The 21,215-nt window shown below is 42.4% G+C and overlaps 1 protein-coding gene across 1 annotated transcript in view; it reads right to left on the bottom strand.

The window, feature by feature from the left end:
* obscnb (obscurin, cytoskeletal calmodulin and titin-interacting RhoGEF b) overlaps window positions 1-21,215 on the bottom strand; it is a 691,209-nt gene that overhangs the window by 256,978 nt on the left and 413,016 nt on the right. Inside the window, exons 46-50 of the mRNA XM_078536828.1 lie at window positions 18,488-18,754; window positions 17,167-17,433; window positions 9,475-9,741; window positions 6,642-6,908; window positions 5,706-5,972 (exon numbers count right to left, since the gene is read on the bottom strand). Of these exons, the coding sequence (XP_078392954.1) occupies window positions 5,706-5,972; window positions 6,642-6,908; window positions 9,475-9,741; window positions 17,167-17,433; window positions 18,488-18,754 (1,335 nt within the window). The remainder of the gene's footprint in view (window positions 1-5,705; window positions 5,973-6,641; window positions 6,909-9,474; window positions 9,742-17,166; window positions 17,434-18,487; window positions 18,755-21,215) is intronic.

Raw genomic sequence — 21,215 nt, forward strand, 5'->3', positions numbered from 1 at the left:
ACACTTACTATTAGCCACAGTAACTTATAGGCTTTAGTGTCTATACCATGAAAAACAATCACAGACTAAACATATCATTCCTTACAAGTTCAGTACAGTTCAAAAGCCTACTATATATTTTAACAATACCTCATACAGCTATCTCTCATTTAGCACTCTGTGTCCCTAAAAAATGGTCTACTAAATAAAATGTGATAAAAAGAAATCACATTCCTATAAGAAAGCATGTATTAAGGGTGGGTTACATTCCTGACCTATAATTTTTACATTATAAATCTATTGGTTGCCTTGAACCTAACTGGCCCAAAGATCCTCTTTCTGCTTACTATTTACTTTTTTTTATTCATTCACAGGATGTGGGATTCACTGGCTGGGCCAACATTGCCCATCCCTAGTTGCCCTTGAGAAGGTGGTGGTAAGCTGCCTTCTTGAACCACTGCAATCCATGTGGTGTAGGTACACCCACAGTGCTGTTAGGAAGGAAGTTCCAGGATTTTGACCCAGCAACAGTGAAGGAATGGCGATATATTTCCAAGTCAGAACGGTGAGTGACTTGGAGGGGAACATCCATGTGGTGGTGTTTCCATCTATCTGCTGCCCTTGTCCTTATAGATGGTAGTGATCATGGGGTTGGAAGGTGCTGTCGAAGGAGCCTTGGTGAATTTCTGCAGGGCATCTTGTAGATGGTACACACTGCTGCTACTGTGCGTGGTGGTGGAGGGAGTGAATGTTTGTGGATGTGGTGCCAATTAAGTGGGCTGCTTTGTCCTGGACAGTGTCAAGTTTCTTGAGTGTTGTGGGAGCTGCACTCATCCAGGCAAGTGGGGAGTATTCTGTCACACTCCTGACTTGTGCCTTGTAGATGTGGACAGGCTTTGGGGAGTCTGGAGGTGAGTTACTCGTCGCACAATTCCTAGCGTCTGACCTGCTCTTGTAGCCACAGTATTTATATGGCTAGTTCAGTTTCTGGTCAATGGTAACCCCCCCAAGATGTTGATAGTGGAGGATTCAGTGATGGTAATGCCACTGAATATCAAGGGTTGATGGTTGGTTTCTCTCTTGTTGGAGATGGTCATTATCTGAGACTTGTGTGGTGTGAATATCCAAGCCTGGATATTGTCCAGGTCTTGCTGCATTTGGAAATGGACTGCTTCAGTATCTGAGGAGACACGAAGAGTACTGAACATTGTGCAATCATCAATGAACATCCCCACTTCTGACCTTATGATAGAAGGAAGGTCATTGATGAAGCAGCTGAAGGCGGTTGGGCCGAGGACACTACCCTGAAGAACTCCTGCAGCGATGCCTTGGAGCTGAGATGACTGATCTCCAACAACCACTTCTTCCTTTGTGCTAGGTATGAGTCCAACCAATGGAGAGTTTTCCCCCTAATTCCCATTGACTCCAGTTTTGCTTGGGCTCGTTGTTGCCATACCCAGTCAAATGCTGCCTTTTTGTCAAGGGCAGTCACTCTCACCTCACCTCGGGAGTTCAGCTGTTATGCCCATATTTGAACCAAGGCTGTAATGAGATCAGGAGCTGGTGAGTGGCCCTGGCAGAACCCAAACTGGGCATCAGTGAGCAGGTTATTGTTAAGCAAGTGCTGCTTGATTGCACTGCTGATGACCTCTTCCATTACTTCACTGATGATTGAGAGTAGACTGATGGGGCAGTAATTGGCTGGGTCCTGGATTTGTCCTGCTTTTTGTGTACAGGACTTACCCAGGCAATTTTCCACATAGCCGGGTAGATGTCAGTGTTGTAGCTGTGCTGAAACAGCTTGGCTAGGGGCGCGGCAAATTCTGGAGCACTACTTTTACTACTTACTTGCTACTCTTTCTACTTACCTCCTACTTGCCGCTTCCCACTTCCTGCTTGCCACTTCCCACTTTCCGGCCCCTCTCGCTCCCTCCCGCTTACTTCACCCGACCCCCTCACTCACTCCCACTCACCACCCTTCTCACTACCTCTCTCGCCCTTCATTCCCTTCCGTTCACTGCCCCACTCCCAAGCCCTCACTGTGAACAAGGGCTCTGGCGAGGGGCAGCGGCAAGTAGGAAGCAGCCAGGGAGTCGAGAGAGGCAGTGAGTGGAAGGGAGCGAGGACATTGGAAGAAGTATTGAATGGCAAGGAAGGAGTCGGGAGAGGCACTAAGCAAAGCGGCAGGAAGTGTTTGAAAAAAACAGACTGACCATGAACAGTTACATTAAAAAGCGCAAAAATGAAAATGGAGGTCAAGGCCAGCAGTGCTATTAAGGTAAGCTCCCTAATTTAGAAGCCGCGCTAAAACAAAAACGTGCCATTAGAATGTGCTTTAAACAGGGGATAGCTGTACTACACACTTCAGGAAGTGACATGAAAGCTTTGGAGACGATATATAGAATGGTCCCAGCAATAAGGGATCACACTGGATAGACTGGAGAAGGTGGGGTTGTTCTCAGAATAAAAAAGCTAAGATGAAATTTGATAGAGATGATTAAAATAATGAACGTTTAAATAAAGTAAAAAGAGAGAAGCTGTTTTCAATGGCTGAAGGGTTGATAGCCATAGGGCACAGATTTAAGGTGATTGGCAAAAGAACCCGAGGTGACATGTAGAAAGCTATTTTCCTTGAGCAGTTAATATTTCCAATGTGTTGCCTTATAAGGTTGTGGATACAAATTTGAAAGCAGCTTTCAATTGCAAATTGAATAAATACTTCAAGAATAAAAACTGCAGGGATATGGGAAAAGAGCAGGAGTTGGAAAAACTGGATCGCTCTTTGAAAGGAAAACAGTGCTAAAAAAGCTCAGCAGGCCTGACAGCATCTGTGGAGAGAGAACCATGGTTCAAGTTTTGAATCCAATATTATTCTTCTTCAGAACGAAAGAACTGGTGCAAACTTGATGAGCTGAATCACCTCCTTCAGTGCTGTACTATTCTATGATTCCATCAAGTTTGCCATATAATACTGAAATGTATATCTATTACAAGATATATTTGGCAGAACATTTCAACTCCTTATTTGAAAAAGGATATGATTTCATGATAATCAGTTCCAAGAAGGTTCACCCAACTCATTCCTGGGATGAGGGGCTTATCTTATGAAGAAAGGTTGAACAGGTTGAGCCTATACCCATTGGAGTTTAGAAGAATGAGAGGTCTTATTGAAACATATAGGGCAGAAATTTTACCTCAACGGGCGTGTGTTCGACCTGCTCGAGCGCGAAATGACACGTGATGACATTGGGCAAGCATCCCGACGTCAACGCGCAGTCGTGCAATAGTTGTCGACGGGGGCGCGCAAGAATCGGCAGCGCGCCTGCCAACAATTAGAAGGCCTATTAAGGCCACTAAAGTATTAATTAACTTAAATTTTTGGCTGCCTGTCCAACCTTATGGTTGGTGGGCAGGCAAAAAGGCCAAGCGGCCTTTGTACTTTTTAAGCAAACTTCATCCTCGGGCAGGATGAGGTTTCCAACAGCAAATAAAAATAAAATAAAAAAATTTACATCTCATTCGTAACATGTCCCGCTCATGTGACAGTCACATGACAGAGTCACATGAGGGGACATGTTTAAAAATTCTTCATTTTTGGTTTTCAGAACTCTTCATCTCCCTGAGGCTCTGTTCCTCTGAGAGCTTTTCCAGCGCACACCCGCACACATGTGCGAAGTTCTCCGCTCTCCCTGCTCGCCCTCCCCCCCACCCCCCCACCCCCGCACAGGCAGCACCGAATGCTGCAGCCTTAATTTGCCCCGCCAGCGTGAAATCGCAATCCAGCCCCAATCACGTGCGGTGGTCGGCTTTCCGACCACCCCCACCGAGCCCGCCCGACAAAGGCAAAATTCTGCCCATAAGATCCTGAGGGGAATTGACAGGGTTGATGCCAGGAGGATGTTTATTCTTATGAGGGGGACTAGAACTAGAGCACACAATTTAAAAGCAGTGCAAGAGGCAACTGTGACAGACCTGGGGCCATTCACCAAGATACTGCCATACCTATGACAGGTAACTTGATGAGCTGAATCACCTCCTTCAGTGCTGTACTATTCTATGGAGGTGATTCAGCTCATCATGGCTGCTGCCTGGTCAATCGTTACTGCCAAGGTAGCATTCTTTTTCTTACAAGCTCACCCTTGCACATAGCCACATGCAAGCCCCCATGGAAAGCACTGTGTGGTGCACTCAGCTTAGTGGATCACTTGATGTCATGAACTCACTTGCAGCACTGCAGCCAGGTTCGACAGGCAACCCCACGGCTGTTGACTTCCTCTGTGCTCTCATTCCAAGCTCGCTTCATCTGGTGGGCAGGTGTCCTCTTCCCATTCTGGGGGAAAAGGGCTACCCTCCTTGCCCCCAGACTGGAGGTGAATTTGCAGGGAGTGAGCACTAAACTGTGGGGCCACCCAGGATCTTCCCTCTGCCATTCCTTGACAGACTTTCTTTCACAGGATTCTTTTAGGTGGGCTTGATTTCAATGAGTGCTGGAAACCCTTTAAATATGGTGCCAGCATTTCCTGGAGAATGACCTCACACCACCACTGCCATCTCACTGGATGCCTCCTCTGCCTCCTGCCTGTTAACTGGCTGATCACCATAGATTTAGGATTCCCAGCCCAAGTGGCAGCAGCTTCTTGCGGGCCTTGCCACAAAATTCAGCCCTAGATCTCCCAGTTATCCAGATCAAGGTAACGATAAAGTAAAAACAGCCTACTAAACCAATGACCAATCTCAAATCTGTGATGATTTGGGTAGGTGCATGAGATAAACTCTGATCCAATACATAAGTTCACAGATCTCTTGTGAGCTCTGAAGAACAGTCATATGGACTCGAAACGTGAACTCTGTTTCTCTCTCCACAGACATTGCCAGGCCTGCTGAGTTTTTCCAGCGTTTTCTGTTTTTATTTCAGATGTCTGCATCCTCAGTATTTTGCTTTTAGTTCACAGCTCAACTTTGCAGAGCAGATAATCTTGTCGTTATTTAAAGTTAAACCCTCCTTGCACAATAGCCTCACCTGCCATGTTAATGGCTAGCAATGGCAAATGGAAATAAGATGAAAAGCTGCATTAATTGCTTATCAGCTCCTAATGACATGTAAAGATTGAGGTGAAGTGTAAGGGGAGATTGGCACATAGGATTAAAAAACGAGATTGTAATAGTATAAGATATTTCATTAAAAATGGAAACGACTAGTAGTTTTAGGATGCCAGGAACAGAGTTTGTAAGAATAATGATGAATTAAAACAAAAGCAGAATATGAGAAAATTAAAGAGGTTGAGCAGAATAACAAAAGAGTATGAAAGAAAAATACTTTCAAAAACACATCAAAAGTAATAGTATTTTACAAATATATCAGTAAAACGATTGCCAATTTATAGGTGGTGACAAAGTATGGCACAGGTATTCAATAAGTACCTTGTATCGATCTTTACTAAAGAGAAGTATATACTAATGTTAAAGTTTATCCTGGGATGAATGAATGATGTTTCATATAAAGGTTACAATTCACAATAAATCAAGAAGTGCTGTATTTTGCAGCAGCATGTGGAAGTGACGATCTAACGTTCAATATTGAAGAAACAATCCACATAGCAAGCAAGCTTCTAGCTATCTAGAAGGTTAATAAAATTGTGAATGTCGCAAAATGAGATTCATAAGACATCTTATATGATGAAAATTCACAAGAATTCAATTATGATCAGTAAGGATAGCTGCCCTACCCTTCACTTTCAAAGAAGCAGTGGTCTTCTGATCACCAGAATCACAGGTATACTCCCCTCCATCTTCAGGTTTTAAATTGCGAATAAGCAGTTCAATAGAGGAACCTTTTACCATCATGTCATATTTGTCACTTGGGTAAAGTACTATAGATCCCTTCCTCCATGCCACTGGAGCATCAGGTTTAATAACCTCACAGCTCAGGATGGCAGAGCCATTCTCTTCAGCTTCTGTGTCCTGAAGCTCTTGCTTGAAAAGCACGGGCAAAGCTAAGGGAAACAGTAATTCAATTTGTGAATACATAATTTACTCAAGGAGAAATGTGATGCATGAATGACCACACACAAGCCAAATTCTAGTCTAATGCAACAATCATGTAATGCTTAGTACTACAGTATTATTATCCTTGTTACTCTTTCACCTATGTCACACTGAAATGTTTACGGTACAGAGATAAGTGAAAAAGCATATAACGTTGATTAGGTTTTGCCTCTGAGTTTGAAAGTTGCAAGTTCAAGACCCACTCCAGGAATTAGTCATATAACCTAGGTTGACACATCAATGCAATCCTGAGGGGTATTTCAGATGAGAGGTTAAACTCATGCCGAACTGGAGGTGAACAATATAAAACAGGGAGCCGCAGTTGCTGTTATCCTTCTACTCCGGAAACCTGCTGGCAGAAACAGCTGATCTACTGCCATGTTGTGGCCAGAAAGTTATAATTAAGTGACTGAAGAGCCAGTGGTATCTCATTTGACAAAGTGATTAGCTGAAGGGATTCTGTAACAATATCACACAAACATTCCCACATGGTATTTTTAACAAAAACAGAGACACCGAATCAAGGAAATTGTGAATGTGATCTTTTGAAGAGGAGATAGAAATGATGCTCAGCTTCATGATGAAAATTAACAATGACTTAATTTTTCTTTCCGTACCCTTTACTTTTAATGATGCAGTGGTCTGTTGATCCCCAGAATCACAGGTATATTCACCAGCATCTTCAAGCTTCAGTTTGTGAATGAGCAGCTTAATGCTTGAACCTTCTTGCTTCAGTTTGTATTTGTCACTGGGGTGAAGTACTACTGATCCCCTCTTCCATTCCACTGAGGCATTAAGTTTATTAACTTCACAGTATAGAGCAGCAGTACTATCCTCTTCAGCTTCAACGTTCTGAAGTCCTTGTTTGAAAAGTACAGGCATCGCTATAGGAAGATAGCAAATTAATTACTGATAACACAGCTTAGTCAAACTATGTTTGTTGGAATTCTCAATAATCAAATGGAATTTATTTTTCCTACAAAAAAAATTCTGTTGGTAACATTCTAGTATCCATATTAGCTACACAAAATCCTTGTTAATATTAAACAAAACATATGCAGTTTTAATTACATTCACTCTGTTCACACATAGTAATATCTTCATATTTGATAAAAAATAGTATGTATGTCCTTACATTCAGAAAAGCAAATTTAATCAATCAACTGAATATACCAAATTGGGAGAGTGTTTAATAGAGGAGAACTGCAGGAAAATATGAGGAGATATGAGCACGAAACAAATGAAATTTAACATAAATAAATGTAAGGTGATGCATTTTTGAAGACGAGTAAAGAAGCCACATTCTCCTTGGAAAAGGAGTGTTTAAATGAGTTAGAGGAACAGAGGGAGCTGGGGGTACAAATACACAGCTCACTAAAAGTAGTGGTACAGATTAATGAGGCCATAAAAAAGCAAACAAAGTACTGGGTTTCATTTCTAGAGCAATAAAAATTTGGCAGCAGAGGACAGGTCCCTGCATATGAATATACATAGCTTCTAGCAAGCATAAGTGAATTACACTGTGAGCCCAAATGATAATCTTAAATTGGTTGTTAGTGTGATTCTTATCACACTTGGGTTGTTCAGCTGCCCAATTGTGGAATCACATCTAAAGTTATGCAAGCAAAAGGTATATGTCCATACATTGCAACTTTTTTGAATAAAAGAAGCATGGGGTCAATAGCGCCCAGGTGTATTCACCATGGCAATGTCTTAACCAATCAGAGCTGACTTGTCAACCTCTTTTCTCATGCAGTCTGTCCCGATGAGTACAAGATGAAAAGCTTTGACAGCATGACTTTTTCAGCTATACAGACAGTGGATAGAATGACAATATTCATATTCATAGGACATTTGTCTAAGTTGAAGGTCTTTTAGATGAATGCAAGTTGTTGTTGTTGCTGTTCTTGTAAATCAGAGGATACTCTCTTACCTTCCCTATCACCTTAGTGCGGCTCTTTCTCTCTATTTTTTCAGCTCTCTCTCCCTTTCTCTTCTCTTCAAGGGTTCTTCATTTTTTCAATCCCTTCCTTCTACCGCTCTGTGTATTCCCCATCCATTTGTACCAGGCGCTGACCTTTGGCTGCTCAAACTGCACCCCATTAAGCTTTTAATTTTTTTATGGGTCTAGGAGGAGAAGGATTACTTCTCCTGGTCCCTCTAAAAAACCCTGGCCTGCTTCTGCCCCACATGAAGCTTTGTGCAGGACCACTGCTACACTGGTTACTGGTGGCAATTCAATGAAGCTAAGTATTACCTCGGGCTTCAGGACAGCACAAATGGCTGAGTATTAACGGCATTCCACTGACTTCGCATCAGTTTTGGGCACTATTTCAAAATTGCCTCCAAATGTGTTATCAACCAGGGTAGTAGAATCTTAATATAACACAAATATTTTAAATGGTATAATCAGTTTATAAACACCAGAGTTCAAACAACAACCTTCATTTAGATAGCACCTTTGGCATAATTAAACATCCCAAGGTGCATCCTAGGAGCACTGCAAAACAAAACATGGCATTGAGCCACATAAGGAAATATTAGGTTAGATGGCCAAAAGCTTGGTCAAAGAGCTGGTTTTTAAGGAGTGTGTTAAAGGGAATCAAGATAGAGAGATGGAGAGGTGTAGGGTGGGTATTCCAGAGCTTAGGGTCTAGGCAACTGAAAGTGTGGCCACTAATGGTGGAGTGATTGAAATCGGGGATGCTCAGGAGGCCAGCTGTAGTGGATTGGAGCTATCTCAGAAGGTTGAGGAGCTGGAGGAGGGAGGGATATGAAAACAAGGATGAGAATTTTAAAATCGAGACTTTGCTTGACCAGGAGCAGATGTCGTCATCAAGCACAGGGATGCTAAGTGAACAGGACTTAGTACAAGTTAAAGCACAGGCAGCAGAGCTTTTGATGACCTCAAGTTTACAGATGGTAAGATATGGGAGACCAGCCAGGCATTAATTGAAATAGTAAAATCTAGAAGTAACAAAGACATGAATGTGGGATTCAGTGGCTAATGAGCTGAGAGGGGGCAAAGTTACAGGGATGGAAATAATCAGTTTTAGCTATGGTGTGAATATGAGGTTGAAAAGTCATCTCAGAGTCAAATTTGACAGCAAGGTTGTGAACACACTGATTTAATATCAGACCGTTGCTAGGGTAACATTGCAATTTAATCCCTGAAATTGCAACATAATTTACTAGTGTTATTCCTACATTGACAAAATTATTATTTAGATGTAAAATTTTTAATGAGTTCCTGATTAAGAAGTAAGTTATTTTCACAGTGAGCACATGTAAATTATGAGGAAGATAATCATTTAATTCAACAGTTCAATGGAAATTTATACAATGCTTAGTGAGTGGCATGCTGTTATTAACAGGAGGCTGGTGAATTAATGGTAAAAATGTGAGAGGATTTAGTTACAATGAAAAACGAGTAATGTGCTCTTGTCCTACCCTTCACTCTTAAAGAGGCGGTAGTTTGTTGATCTCCAGAATAACAGGTATAGTCTCCACCATCTTCTGGTTTTAGGCTGTGAATAAGCAAATCACAAATGGAGCCTTCTTGTTTCATTTCATACTTGTCACTTGGATTAAGTACTAGCGATCCCTTCCTCCATTTTACGGGGGCATCAGATTTCGTAATCTCACAGCGTAAAGTGGCGGTGCCACCCTCTTCAGCTTCCTCATTCTGAAGCTCTTGTTTGAAAAATACAGGCAGTGCTATGGACACATTAAATTTGGATTATAATGATACCGACTAATCAACATTCAAATCATATCTCTCAGTTTTCATACACAATTCTGATCTAACCTGCTGAAAATAGTTTTCATAGTACAAGCCCCAAATTACTTTCTCCCTCACTGTCATCCTAAAAAAACCCAAAAACCTACAAATGAGGAAAAATGGCAGTTAGAAAAATCTAACGATTTATTTAAATATCTAGTTTATTTAAGTGCATCTTGTTCAGATAACAATCTTTACTTTCTAATACCTTTTAGGGGGTAGGGCAGCAAGAGATTTTCAAGATATAATATGCGAAAATAAACCAGAGTAAACAAAAATAATGCAATAAACAATTGGCGGGGTTTTCCGCACCCGCCCGCTGCCACAATCTTCCAGTCCCACTGCAAGTCAATGGATTTCTGGCTGGAGCGTCGCCTTGCCCGCGGTGGGTCCCATCCACAACAGGGCCAGAAAATCCCGGCCAATAACTTAAGAAGAACAAATAGTGGTTTGGTAGTACAGAACTTGAGTATTCCTGAAAAAAAGAGACATGCTGTCTAAGCTTTTCATCTTGCACTGGTGCAGATGTTGCCATGGAGAATGCACCAGGGGACAGTTAACTGCCAAGCTTTTATTAAATTCAAACCAGGCAGGTCGACTCTGATTGGTCAATGCATTGCCATGGGAATGAACCAGGGAATGGCTATTCCCCAAGTTTTTGTTTAGCTGTAAAAGGCAGTACAGGGCCCTGTATGTGTATATATGTGGCTTCCAGCATGCACAAATTTATAGCAGTATATATTTTTAAGATTCATTTACAGGGTGTGGGCATCTCTGGCTAGGAAGGAAGTGGTGAACCATTTTCTTAAACTGCTGCAGTCTATTTTGTGTATGCTGTATATCCAAAGTGCTGTTAGGAAGGGTGCTTCAGTTTTTTATCTAGTGACAGTGAAGGAATGGCGGTTTTGGCTTGGAAGGGAGCTTGCAGGTGTTGGTGTTCCCATGCATTGCTGTCCTTGCTTTTCTAGGTGGTAGAAATTGCAGACTTGGAAGATGCTGTTGCAGGAGGCTTGGCTAGTTGCTGCAGTGCATCTTGTAGATGCTACACAGTGTTGCTACTTTGTGTTGGTTGTAGCAGGCGTGAGTGTTTAAGGGGCTGTTGGGGGGTCATGAGACCATAAGATCATAAGAAATAGGAGCAGGAGTAGGCCATTTGGCCCACTGAGTCTGCTCTGTCATTCAGTAAGATCATCGCTAATCTGATTGTGGCCTTAACTCCACTTTCCTGCCTGCCTCTCAATCTCGTTGACTCTCTTATAGATCAAAAATCTGTCTAACTGAGTCTGGATATATTCAATGGCCCAGTCTCCACTGCTATCTGTGGAAGAGAATTCCAAAGACTTATGACCCTCTTGCAGGGATCGGTTAGCTCAGTTGGCTAGATGACTAGAGTATAGTGCAGAATGACGCCAACAGTACATCCCTGTACTGGTTGTGGTAGTTCATGGAGGCATGTCTTGCCCTACGCTTGATGTGGAGTGGTGCCCCTCAAGCTATATAACCAATTGTCTCCCTCTAATGTGGACTATGGCTGATTACCAATAGTCCCCTGAGAGAAATTCCTCCTGATGTCTAACTTAACTTTTAAAAAAATTCATTTTACAGGATGTGGGCTTCACTGGCCAGGCCAGCATTTATTGCCATCCCTAATTGCCCTTGAGAAGGTGGTGATGAATTGCCTTCTTGAACTGCTACAATCCCTGTGGTGTAGGTATACTCACAGTCCTGTTAGGGAGGGAGTTCCAGGATTTTGACCCAGCGACAGTGAAGGAACAGCCATATAATTCCAAGTCAGGATGGTAGGTGGCTTGAAGGTGAACGTCCAAGTAGTGGTGCTCCCATGTATCTGCTGCCCTTGTCCTTCTAGATGGCAGTGGTCATGGGTTTGTAAGGTGCTGCCTAAGGAGCCTTGATGTGTTTCTGCAGTGCATCTTGTAGATGGTACACACTGTTGTCACTATTCATTGGTGATGGAGGGAGTGAATATTTGTGGAAGGGGTGCCAATCAAGCAGGCTGCTTTGACCTGAATAGTGTCAAGCTTCTTGAGTGTTGTTGGTGCTGCACCCATCTAGGCTATCACACTCCTGACTTGTGCCTTGTAGATGATGGACAGGCTTTGGGGAGTCAGGAGGTGATTTACTTGCTGCAGGATTCCTATCCTCTGATGTGCTCTTGTAGCCACAGTATTTATATGGCTAGTCCAGTTCAATTTCTGATCAATGGTAACCCCCAGGATGTTGATAGTGGGAGATTCAGTGATAGTAATGCCATTTAATGCCAAGGGGCGATGGTTAGGTTCTCTCTTGTTGGAGATGGTCATTGCCTGGCACTTGTGAAGCGCAAATGTTACTTGCCACTTGTCAGCCCAAGCCTGGATATTGTTCAGGTCTTGCTGCATTTGGACATGGACTGCTTCAGCGCCTAAGGAGTTGTGAATGGTGCTGAACATTGTGCAATCATCTGCGATAAACCCCACTTTCGACCTACTGATGGAGGGAAGGTCATTGATGAAACAGCTGAAGATGGTTGGGCCTAGGACACTGCCCTGAGGAACTCCTGCAGCGATGTCCCTGGACTCAGGTGATTGACCTCCAACAACCAAAACCATCTTCCTTTGTGCTAGGTATGACTCCAACCAGTGGTGAGTTTTTCCCCTGATTCCTATTGAATTCATTTTTGTTAGGGTTTCTTGAAGCCACACTCAGTCAAATGCTGCCTTGATATTAAGAGCAGTCACTCTCCCCTCGCCTCTTGAGTTCAGGTTCTTTGTCCATGTTTGAGCCAAGGCTGTAATGAGGTCAGGAGCTGAGTGGCCCTGGTGCAACCTAAACTGAGCGTTAGTGAGCATGTTATTGCAGTGTAAGTGCCATTTGATAGGGCTGTCGATTACCCTTTCCATCACTTAACTAATGATCGAGGGTAGACTGATGAGACGGTAATTGGCCGGGTTGGATTTGTCCTGCCTTTTGTATACAGGACAAACCTACGCAATTTTCCATATTGCCGGGTATATGCCAGTGGTGTAGTTGTACTGCAGCAACTTGGCTAGGGGTGCATCTAGTTCTGCAGCACGTCTTCTGTGCTATTGCCGAAATGTTGTCAGGTCCCATAGTCTTTACAGTCTCCAGCGCCTTCAGCTATTTCTTGCTATCATGTGGAGTGAATCGAATTGGCTGAAGACTGGTTGTGATGCTGAGGACCTTAGGAGGAGGCAGAGACAGATCATCCACTCGGCACTTCTGGCTGAAAATGGCTGCAAATACTTCAGCCTTGTATTTTGCACAGATGTGCAGGGCTCCCCCATCATTGAGGATGGGATGGTGTAGCCTCCTCCTCCAATGAGCTGTTTTAATTGCCCACCGCCATTCACGATTGGATGTGGCAGGACTGCAGAGTTTAGATCTGATTCAAAATAAAAACAAAAAATGCTGGAAAAACTCAGCAGTGTTTAGATCTGATCTGTTGGTTGTGAGAACGCTTAGCTCTGTCTATCATATGCTGCTTCTGCTGTTTGATCTGCTTCACCAGGTTGACACCTCATTTATAGGTATGCCAGTTTCTGCTCCTGGCATGCCCTCCTGCACTCTTCATTGATCCCCAACTTGATGATAATGGTAGAGTGGGTGATAAGCCGGGCCATGGTTACAGGTTGTGGTTGTATACAATTCTCCTGCTACTGATGGCTCACAGCATCTCATGGATGCTTAGTTTTGAGTTGCTAGATCTGTCCGACATCTATCCCATTTAGCACGGTGGTAGTGCCACAGAACCCGATGGAGGATATCCTCGATGTGAAGACTGGACCTCATCTCCATAAATACAGTGCATTGGTCGTTCCTACCAATACTGTCATGGTCAAATGCACCTGCAACAGGTCAGTTAGTGAGGACAAGGTCAATTGTGTTTTTCCCTCTGTTGTTTCCCTCACCACCTACCGCAGACCCAGTCTAGCAGCTATGTCCTTCAGGGCTCAGCCAACTCAGTCAGTAGTCGTGCTACTGAGCCACTCTTGGTGAGGGAAATTGAAGTCCCCCCACCCAGAGTACATTCTGTGCTCAGTGCTTCCTCCAAGTGATGTTCAACATGGAGTACTGATTCATCAGCTGAGAGGGGTAGGGGGGTGGAGGCGGTAGGTGGTAACCAGCAGGGGGATTCCTTGCCAATGACTGACCTGATACCATGAGACTTTACGGGGTCCAGAGGCGATGTTGAGGACTCCAAGGACAACTCCCTCCTGACTGTATACCATTGTGTCGCCACCTCTGGTGAGTCTGTCCTGTCAGCCGGACAGGACATATGTAGTAATGTCTGGGTCTAATCCCAGGTGCTGTCCGGGACCTCGTCTGCAAGATATGTTCCGTGAGTATCACCATGTCAGGCTGTTGCTTGACTAATCTCTGGGACAGCCCTCCCGATTTTTAAAAATTCATTCATGGGATGCGGGCATCACTGGCTAGGCCAACATTTATTGTTCAAAGGGGCATTTTTAAGAGTTAACCACATTGCTGTGGGTCTGGAGTCACATGCCCTTTTGGTATAAGCCACCCCCCCACCCCGATGTTAGTAAGGAGGACTTTGCAGGGTTGACAGGGCTGGATGAGCCGTTATCATTTTTGGTGTCTAGGTTGATGTGGGGTGGTCCATCCAGTTTCATTCCTTTTAGAATTTGTAGCGGTTTGATACAACCGAGTGGCTTGCTAGGCCAGAGTCAAGCACATTGCTGTGGGTCTGGAGTAACATGTAGGCCATATGGTAGATTTTCTTCCTGATACAGCATTAAAGAACAATTGACAATGGCTTCATGGTTACCGTTAGACTAGCTTGAATTCCAGATATATTAATTGAATTTAAATTCCACCAGCTGCTGTAGTGGGATATGAACCCATATCCTCAGAGCATTGGCCTAAGCCTCTTGATTATAAGTCCAGTGATATTACCACTACGCTAACGCCTCCCCTAATACTTACTCACCTAAGAATTTTGTACACAAAGATATGTAGCACAAGAAGTAAAATATTAAGATATAAGCACAATATTCAGCTTGAAGATAAGCTGCAGTACTTATTACGTACACCCATCTACAAGCTAGTTATGATTCAGAGCTAAATATTCCAGGCTATACAATCTTTAGAAACTACAAGGAAATTGGGAAAGAAAGGGAGTAACAATATTGACAACAGGCAGAATTACAGCAATAGAAAGTTAGGATTTTAGTAAGGCATGATGAGGTAGTAAAAACACAAGGAACAGAAAAGGTCTGTAGGATTTGTCTACAGACTTCCGAAAGTAGTTACGTAATATTACATAGCATACACAGTACGAAACAGGTTATTCATAGTATAAGTCCTAAAAGGTCCATCAGTTCCATGCTAGAGTTTAAAGCCTCCTCCCACCCCTTTTTATCTAACCCCATCAATATATCCTTCTACTTCCTTCTTGCTCAACTGTCTATCGAGCTTCCCTTTAAGCACAGGTATGCCATTCAGCTCAACTGTGCCTTGTGGAAGCAAGTTTCACATTCTAACCATTCTTTGGATAAATAAGTTTCTCCTGAATTTAATACTGTATTTATTAGTGATTATTTTATATTTAAGGTCCCTAGTTCTGGTCACACAAAGGGAAACATCTTCTGTATATCTACCCTTTATAATCTTCAAGTACTCGTACAGCCCTTAGACCTTCCTTTACAGAGATGCTAGACTCTCAGCCTGTTAAATCTTTCCTGATAGATGTAGTCCTTTAGTTTTTTTTTGCACCTGCTCCAGAATCTCCGGGCTGAAATTTTCCCTCACCAAGCAGGTGCGGGCTCGACCCGAACAAGAATAAAATTGTGCACGATGACGTTAAGCGAGTGTCCCGACGTCATCGTGCACTCTCACAATATTTCACTTGGCGGGCATGTGCGGGTGCTGGAGCGGTACCCACCATTAATCAACAGGTCATTTAAGGCCCTTAACAATGCAATTGTCTCAGATTTCACGTTGCCCGTGCAATTTTCTGCTCGTTGCACGGACAGAACGGGCAGGCAGCCAGCCGACATTTCCTCAAACCTCATCCAAGGATGGGATAAAAAGGGTCAGTAGCATTGCCAGTGTGAGTAGTGAGCAGTTTTGGAGACAGTTTGCAGCTGGTTGCTTATTGGTATTTGGCAGCTTCATCTCTGTCCGGGACTTCAGTCTCAGCAGGAGGTTTGGACTTCCGATGAGCAATTTCCCTGCTCCCCGAGACCCTCCAAAAAAGTCTCCAACTCTGAATTGGCGGAGAGTTCGGAGGGTCCCAACTTATTTACCAGAAGACTTACCAGGAAAGGTTAGAAAGATTAAAACCAGTTCTAACTCCTGGGTAATCATTCACTAACATAGTGAAAAGCTATTTAAATGCTTGGTGAATGAGGACTTACCAAAATACAGCAGCTAGTGCTGTAAAAAAGGGGTATAGCTTGGCTTCCTGCGACAATCCTGCATTACAAGGAAGGACTCTGAGTCCAGGTGCACTCTGCATTTCTGAAGAGGCCCAGTTCAGATTCCAAAGCAGAAATGCAGAGCTCCGGTGCAAGGTAAAAAAATAAGAACAGAGTGGCAATCCAATGGTGATTGCGACTCCTCAGAAGTTTCCGTCCAGAGTTCCAGCAACTCCTTCTCAGGGCAGCTAGGGAGCAGCAGTACCTGCCAACCCTGCCAGTGATGCCCACATCCTGAGAATTAATTTTAAAAAAGACAATGCTCAGTTCCTCTTTTCAAAAAAAACTTTTTTTTGTTTCATAATGCTTCTATGAAGTGCCTTGGGACCTTGTATTAAGTTAAAGGCGCTATATAAGTTGTTGTAGATTTTCACATTAATAATGCTGTACCATTTGAGTGCTGTTATTTTTTCAGCAAATTCCGCTCCAGTATTATTCACTAATATCGACAGCAGTAATTTTTAGATTATGACAGTGTTTTGTGAAAACAACTGTCTAATTGTTTTCATTTATTCCTAATGCAGTGTGTTTTAATCATGGACTTATCATTTGTATGTATTTCTTTGCTTTTCAGCAACATTTAATAATAGGTTTTAAGAAGCTCTGCGTTATTTTTCATTTTTTTTACTAATATCCAATACTCACGTCACATCAACTCTTCCAAAAGAAATCCAAGTGCCGACTGGGTTATAACATATATCCCCTCAAAACTTGCTAGCTTTTATATAACAAGAATTAAATTACAGCTCTGAACAGAAGTGCACATAAGAAACTGTAACTGAACAAAAAAAAAATGGTGGTGATCTTGTCACAAGAAATTTGGAGAAAATCTTCACCTTCTCGAGAAACAATGAAAATAAACAATAATTATATTACAGTAATTAATGTTTGTTGTCCTACCATTCACTTTTAAAGAGGCTCTGGTCAGTTGATCCCCAGAATCACAGGTATATTCAGAAGCATCTTCTAGTTTTAGGTGATGAATAAGCAACTCATGGCAAGGGCCTTTTTGTTTAATTTCATACTTCTCACTTTGATGAAGTACCACGGATCCCTTTCTCCATCCCACTGAGGCATTAGGTTTAGTAACCTCACAGCATAGTATGGCAGTACTATCCTCTTCAGCTTCTTCATTTTGAAGCTCTTGTTTGAAAAGTACAGGAAGAGCTAAGGGAGACAGGGATTTTGTTCATGATGACATAGTTCTGTCAACATTTAAATTACTGAATTGCTAGATAAATTATTTCCAAACTCATTCAAAGTTAAAGGAAACATAAATTAATTCATGCTAGTGTGGTTTGGTTAAGACATAAGACTAATAAGGAACTTCAATGAGTCTCCAACTACTCAAATATAAGCCCATTTGAGTACACTGAAAATAATGCATTCTAGTAGTTTGTATATTATTCTATGCTGCATTGTCAGGTACCTAAAATATTTTTACTATTTTAGTAATAGTCCAGAAAATGGTACCATAATTTTTATTTATTTTATGCACTTTCTATATCTTTATTTCTCACTTCAAAGCAGTGAGATGCATTCATATTTATTCAATTTAACTGTTGCCTCATGTCTTATTATTAGACATAAATTCTTATATTTTGACTGAGAAATGATACTGAAGGGTCAAACACTATGGATCAGAATAGTAAATGATTAGGTAAATCAGGAAATATTATTTAGGTGGTGGCAAACTTGGTTTACAAATCGGAGAAGGACTGAGGGAGGTATGGTTTTCCATAGTTATGAGATTATGAAAGACAATGATTTGGATACTATGATGAGTCTTGATACAGTAAGGGTGCATCCTTGACCACATCAGCCATGTTTGTAAGGCAAGTTTCTTGAGGCCAACAGTCCACTTTTAATTTTGTTCATACTCCATTACGAAGTTATATGTTAATACATGTAATTAACAAAGGATAAAGATACATCTCAATGGAACATTAATACTAAGTTGGGACTGTGAATGTGTACTAAGAAAACTAACTGGATTCCAATTAAAAGCTAGAAAATATTATTTTCTTAACATGCATGTGGATACTACGGGAGAACAAGGGAGCTTCAGCTCGGGCAAGAAATCCACAATACCAAGGATTATAGATCAAACAAATGGTGGATCAGATTTTTTCGAAAGTGTTTTGGTGTTGATCAGCTCATGAGAAGCATTCCATGACAAAAAGCAACGTGATTTAATTATATGCAATGATCCTTGCCCTACCCTTCACTTTTAGGGTAGATGTCATCTGCTGATCTCCTGAATCACATGTATATTCTCCAGCATCTTCTACTTTTAGACTGTGAATCAGCAGCTCAACATATGGACCTTTTTGCTTCATTTCATGCTTTCCATTTGGTTGAATTAGAAGAGATCCTTTCCTCCATTTCACTGGAGCGTTGGGTTTACTGATCAGACAGTGAAGAGTAGCAGTACTATCCTCTTCAGCCTCCACACTCTGAAGCTCCTCTTTGAAAAGCACAGGTAGAACTAAGAAAGAAGGTAAATCAATTCATAATGATGTAGCCCAATCACATTCAAAGAAAACAAAGATTCCACTGAATCTAAGGATGCCCAAGCACAATTCCATTCTGTTTCACTCAAAATAATACACTAATTTCCATCAATGATTTAACTTTGTAAGATAGTAAATGGACTGGCCATACCACTAAAGCATCAGGTTCAATCCCTGATCTGTGCAGTTAGTTAATTTCAACTGGGATAATAGTAGATGATCACAGTTGCCCCAGCACTTTTTGTTTTGGTTCAGGTAAACTTGGTCAATGTTTCTATTGCAATCATGTGGTCAGTGATGACAAATAATCTATGCTGGAAAGCTTACACATGTGCGTAGGATCGAACTTGGCTGCAATACCACAAGTATTTGACTCTTTCTTCTTGCCTAGCAGTCTATCTCTCTCAATTTCTATTTAGTATATTCACTGGAATCACCAACTCACTTATTTCTTCACTGCAGAGGAACAGGAGCCACAATAGTGGAAGATTCCTGTCTAAGTTAGTTGAGCAGATGCTGTGTCCAGATGTTCTCCCATATGAACAAGTTCTGCTGGGCAGTTTAATGCTCCAGTAAGTCATTTAAAAATAAACACAATACCCTCTTTTTAAAAAATCATTCGCAGGATGTGGGCACTGTTGGCAAGGTTGCCATTCTTAATTTCACACCTTAAAAAAGTGGTGGTGTGCCTTCTTGAAGTTTTGATAAAACTGAGTGGTTTTTAAGTAACTTCGGGGCTGGAGGGTTAAAAATCCACCTCAATGGTGTGGGATTGGAATCACATAAAGGCCAAAATGGGCAATGACAGTGGGTTTCCTCCCCTAAAAGAAATGCAGCTTTTTATAACAACCTGATAATATTATTTTTTAAGCATTCAGAGGATATGGATGTCACTGGCAAGGGTGTCATTTACTGCCTATCCCTAACTGCCCTTGAGACAGCAATGGTAACTCCCACAGTACTGTTTGGCAGGGAGTTACAGGATTTTGACCCAGTGGTGATAAAGTAATGACAATATATTTCCAACTCAGAAGAGTGTGCGACTTGGAGAGGAACTTCAGGTGGTGCTGTTCCCATGCATCTGCTGCCCTTGTTCTTCTCAGAGGTAGAGGGTTCAGGTCTGGGAGGCATGGTTGCAGAGGCCTTGCTAAATTGTTGCAGTGCATTATGTAGATGGTACACACTGAAGCCACTGTGCACTGGTGGTGGAAGTATTGAAGGTTTAAGGTAGTAATTGGGGCCCCGATCAAGCAAACTGCTTTGTCCTAGATAGTGTTGAGCTTTTTCAGTTTTGTTGCAGCTGTATTCAACCAGGAAAGTAGGCAGTATTCCAACACACTCTTGACATGTGCCTTGTAGATGGTGGAAAGACTTTGAAGAGTTAAGATGTGTGTCACTCATATCAGAATACCTGCAATTTTTATGTGCCTGCATCAATTATGTTTCTGGTCAATGGTGGTGCCAGGATGTTGATGATGGTCAATGGTGCTGAAGTTGAATATCAACCAGAGCTGGTTAGATTCTCTCTTAGTAGAATTGGTCATTGCCTGGCACTTGTGCGGTGTGAATATTACTGGCCACATAACAGCTGAAGCATGAATGTTGTCCAGAACTTGTTGCACGTGGGTGCCGACTGCTTCATTATCTGAGGAGTTGCAAATGGAACTGAACACACATGCCTGGGTTTTGGTGAAAAGAGAGACATTGCTGAAACTTTTCGTCTTGCACTCATCAGGACAAACGCAAGAATGCCAAATTACCATGGTAACGTTTCAGCCAATTAGAGTCAACTTGCCAACCAATCAGCAAACTTTTCTCCTGTAGTATAAATTGTTGTGATTGTTTGAAATTTGGCATTCTTGTGTTTGTCCAGATGAGTGCAAGACAAAACTCTTTGGCAACGTGGGCAAATTCATCCTAGAATTGCACTAAGTGCAGTAGTGGGTGTGAAAAAAGACGTTTTATCCACCAGTCGCAATGATGGGTTTTCGCACTGCATCATTCGCTTCCCGCCTCATTAATTATGCAGCCACAGGAAACACGCCATCTCGCTGGTGGGCAGCTTATGAATTGCCCACTATGCCATTACCTCACTGTTTCCTCACTCCGGGTGCCATATCTAAACTTCAGCCGCACACACAGTTCTCAATGCTTGCAGCACGGGACTGCTCCAATGAAGACATGGCCCTGAAAGCCATGAAGAGTTCAGTGACTCATCACTGGAATACCTTTTGGAGGCCTGCTGTGATGTCCTTCACCCCTGCTCTGGTCGCACAAGATCCACCAATCTCACTACTCCAGCTTGGGAGGCGGTGGCAGTGGTGGTCAGAGCCAACGCTGCACAGAAGAGATTGCCCATCCAGTGCAGTAAGAGGGTGAATTATCTCGTCCATGCTGCCAGGGTAAGGCAACCATCTCATCGCTCTAAGCTCACAC

The sequence above is a fragment of the Cetorhinus maximus genome, chromosome 3 (genome assembly GCF_964194155.1).
Source record: "Cetorhinus maximus chromosome 3, sCetMax3.hap1.1, whole genome shotgun sequence".
NCBI lineage: Eukaryota > Metazoa > Chordata > Chondrichthyes > Lamniformes > Cetorhinidae > Cetorhinus > Cetorhinus maximus.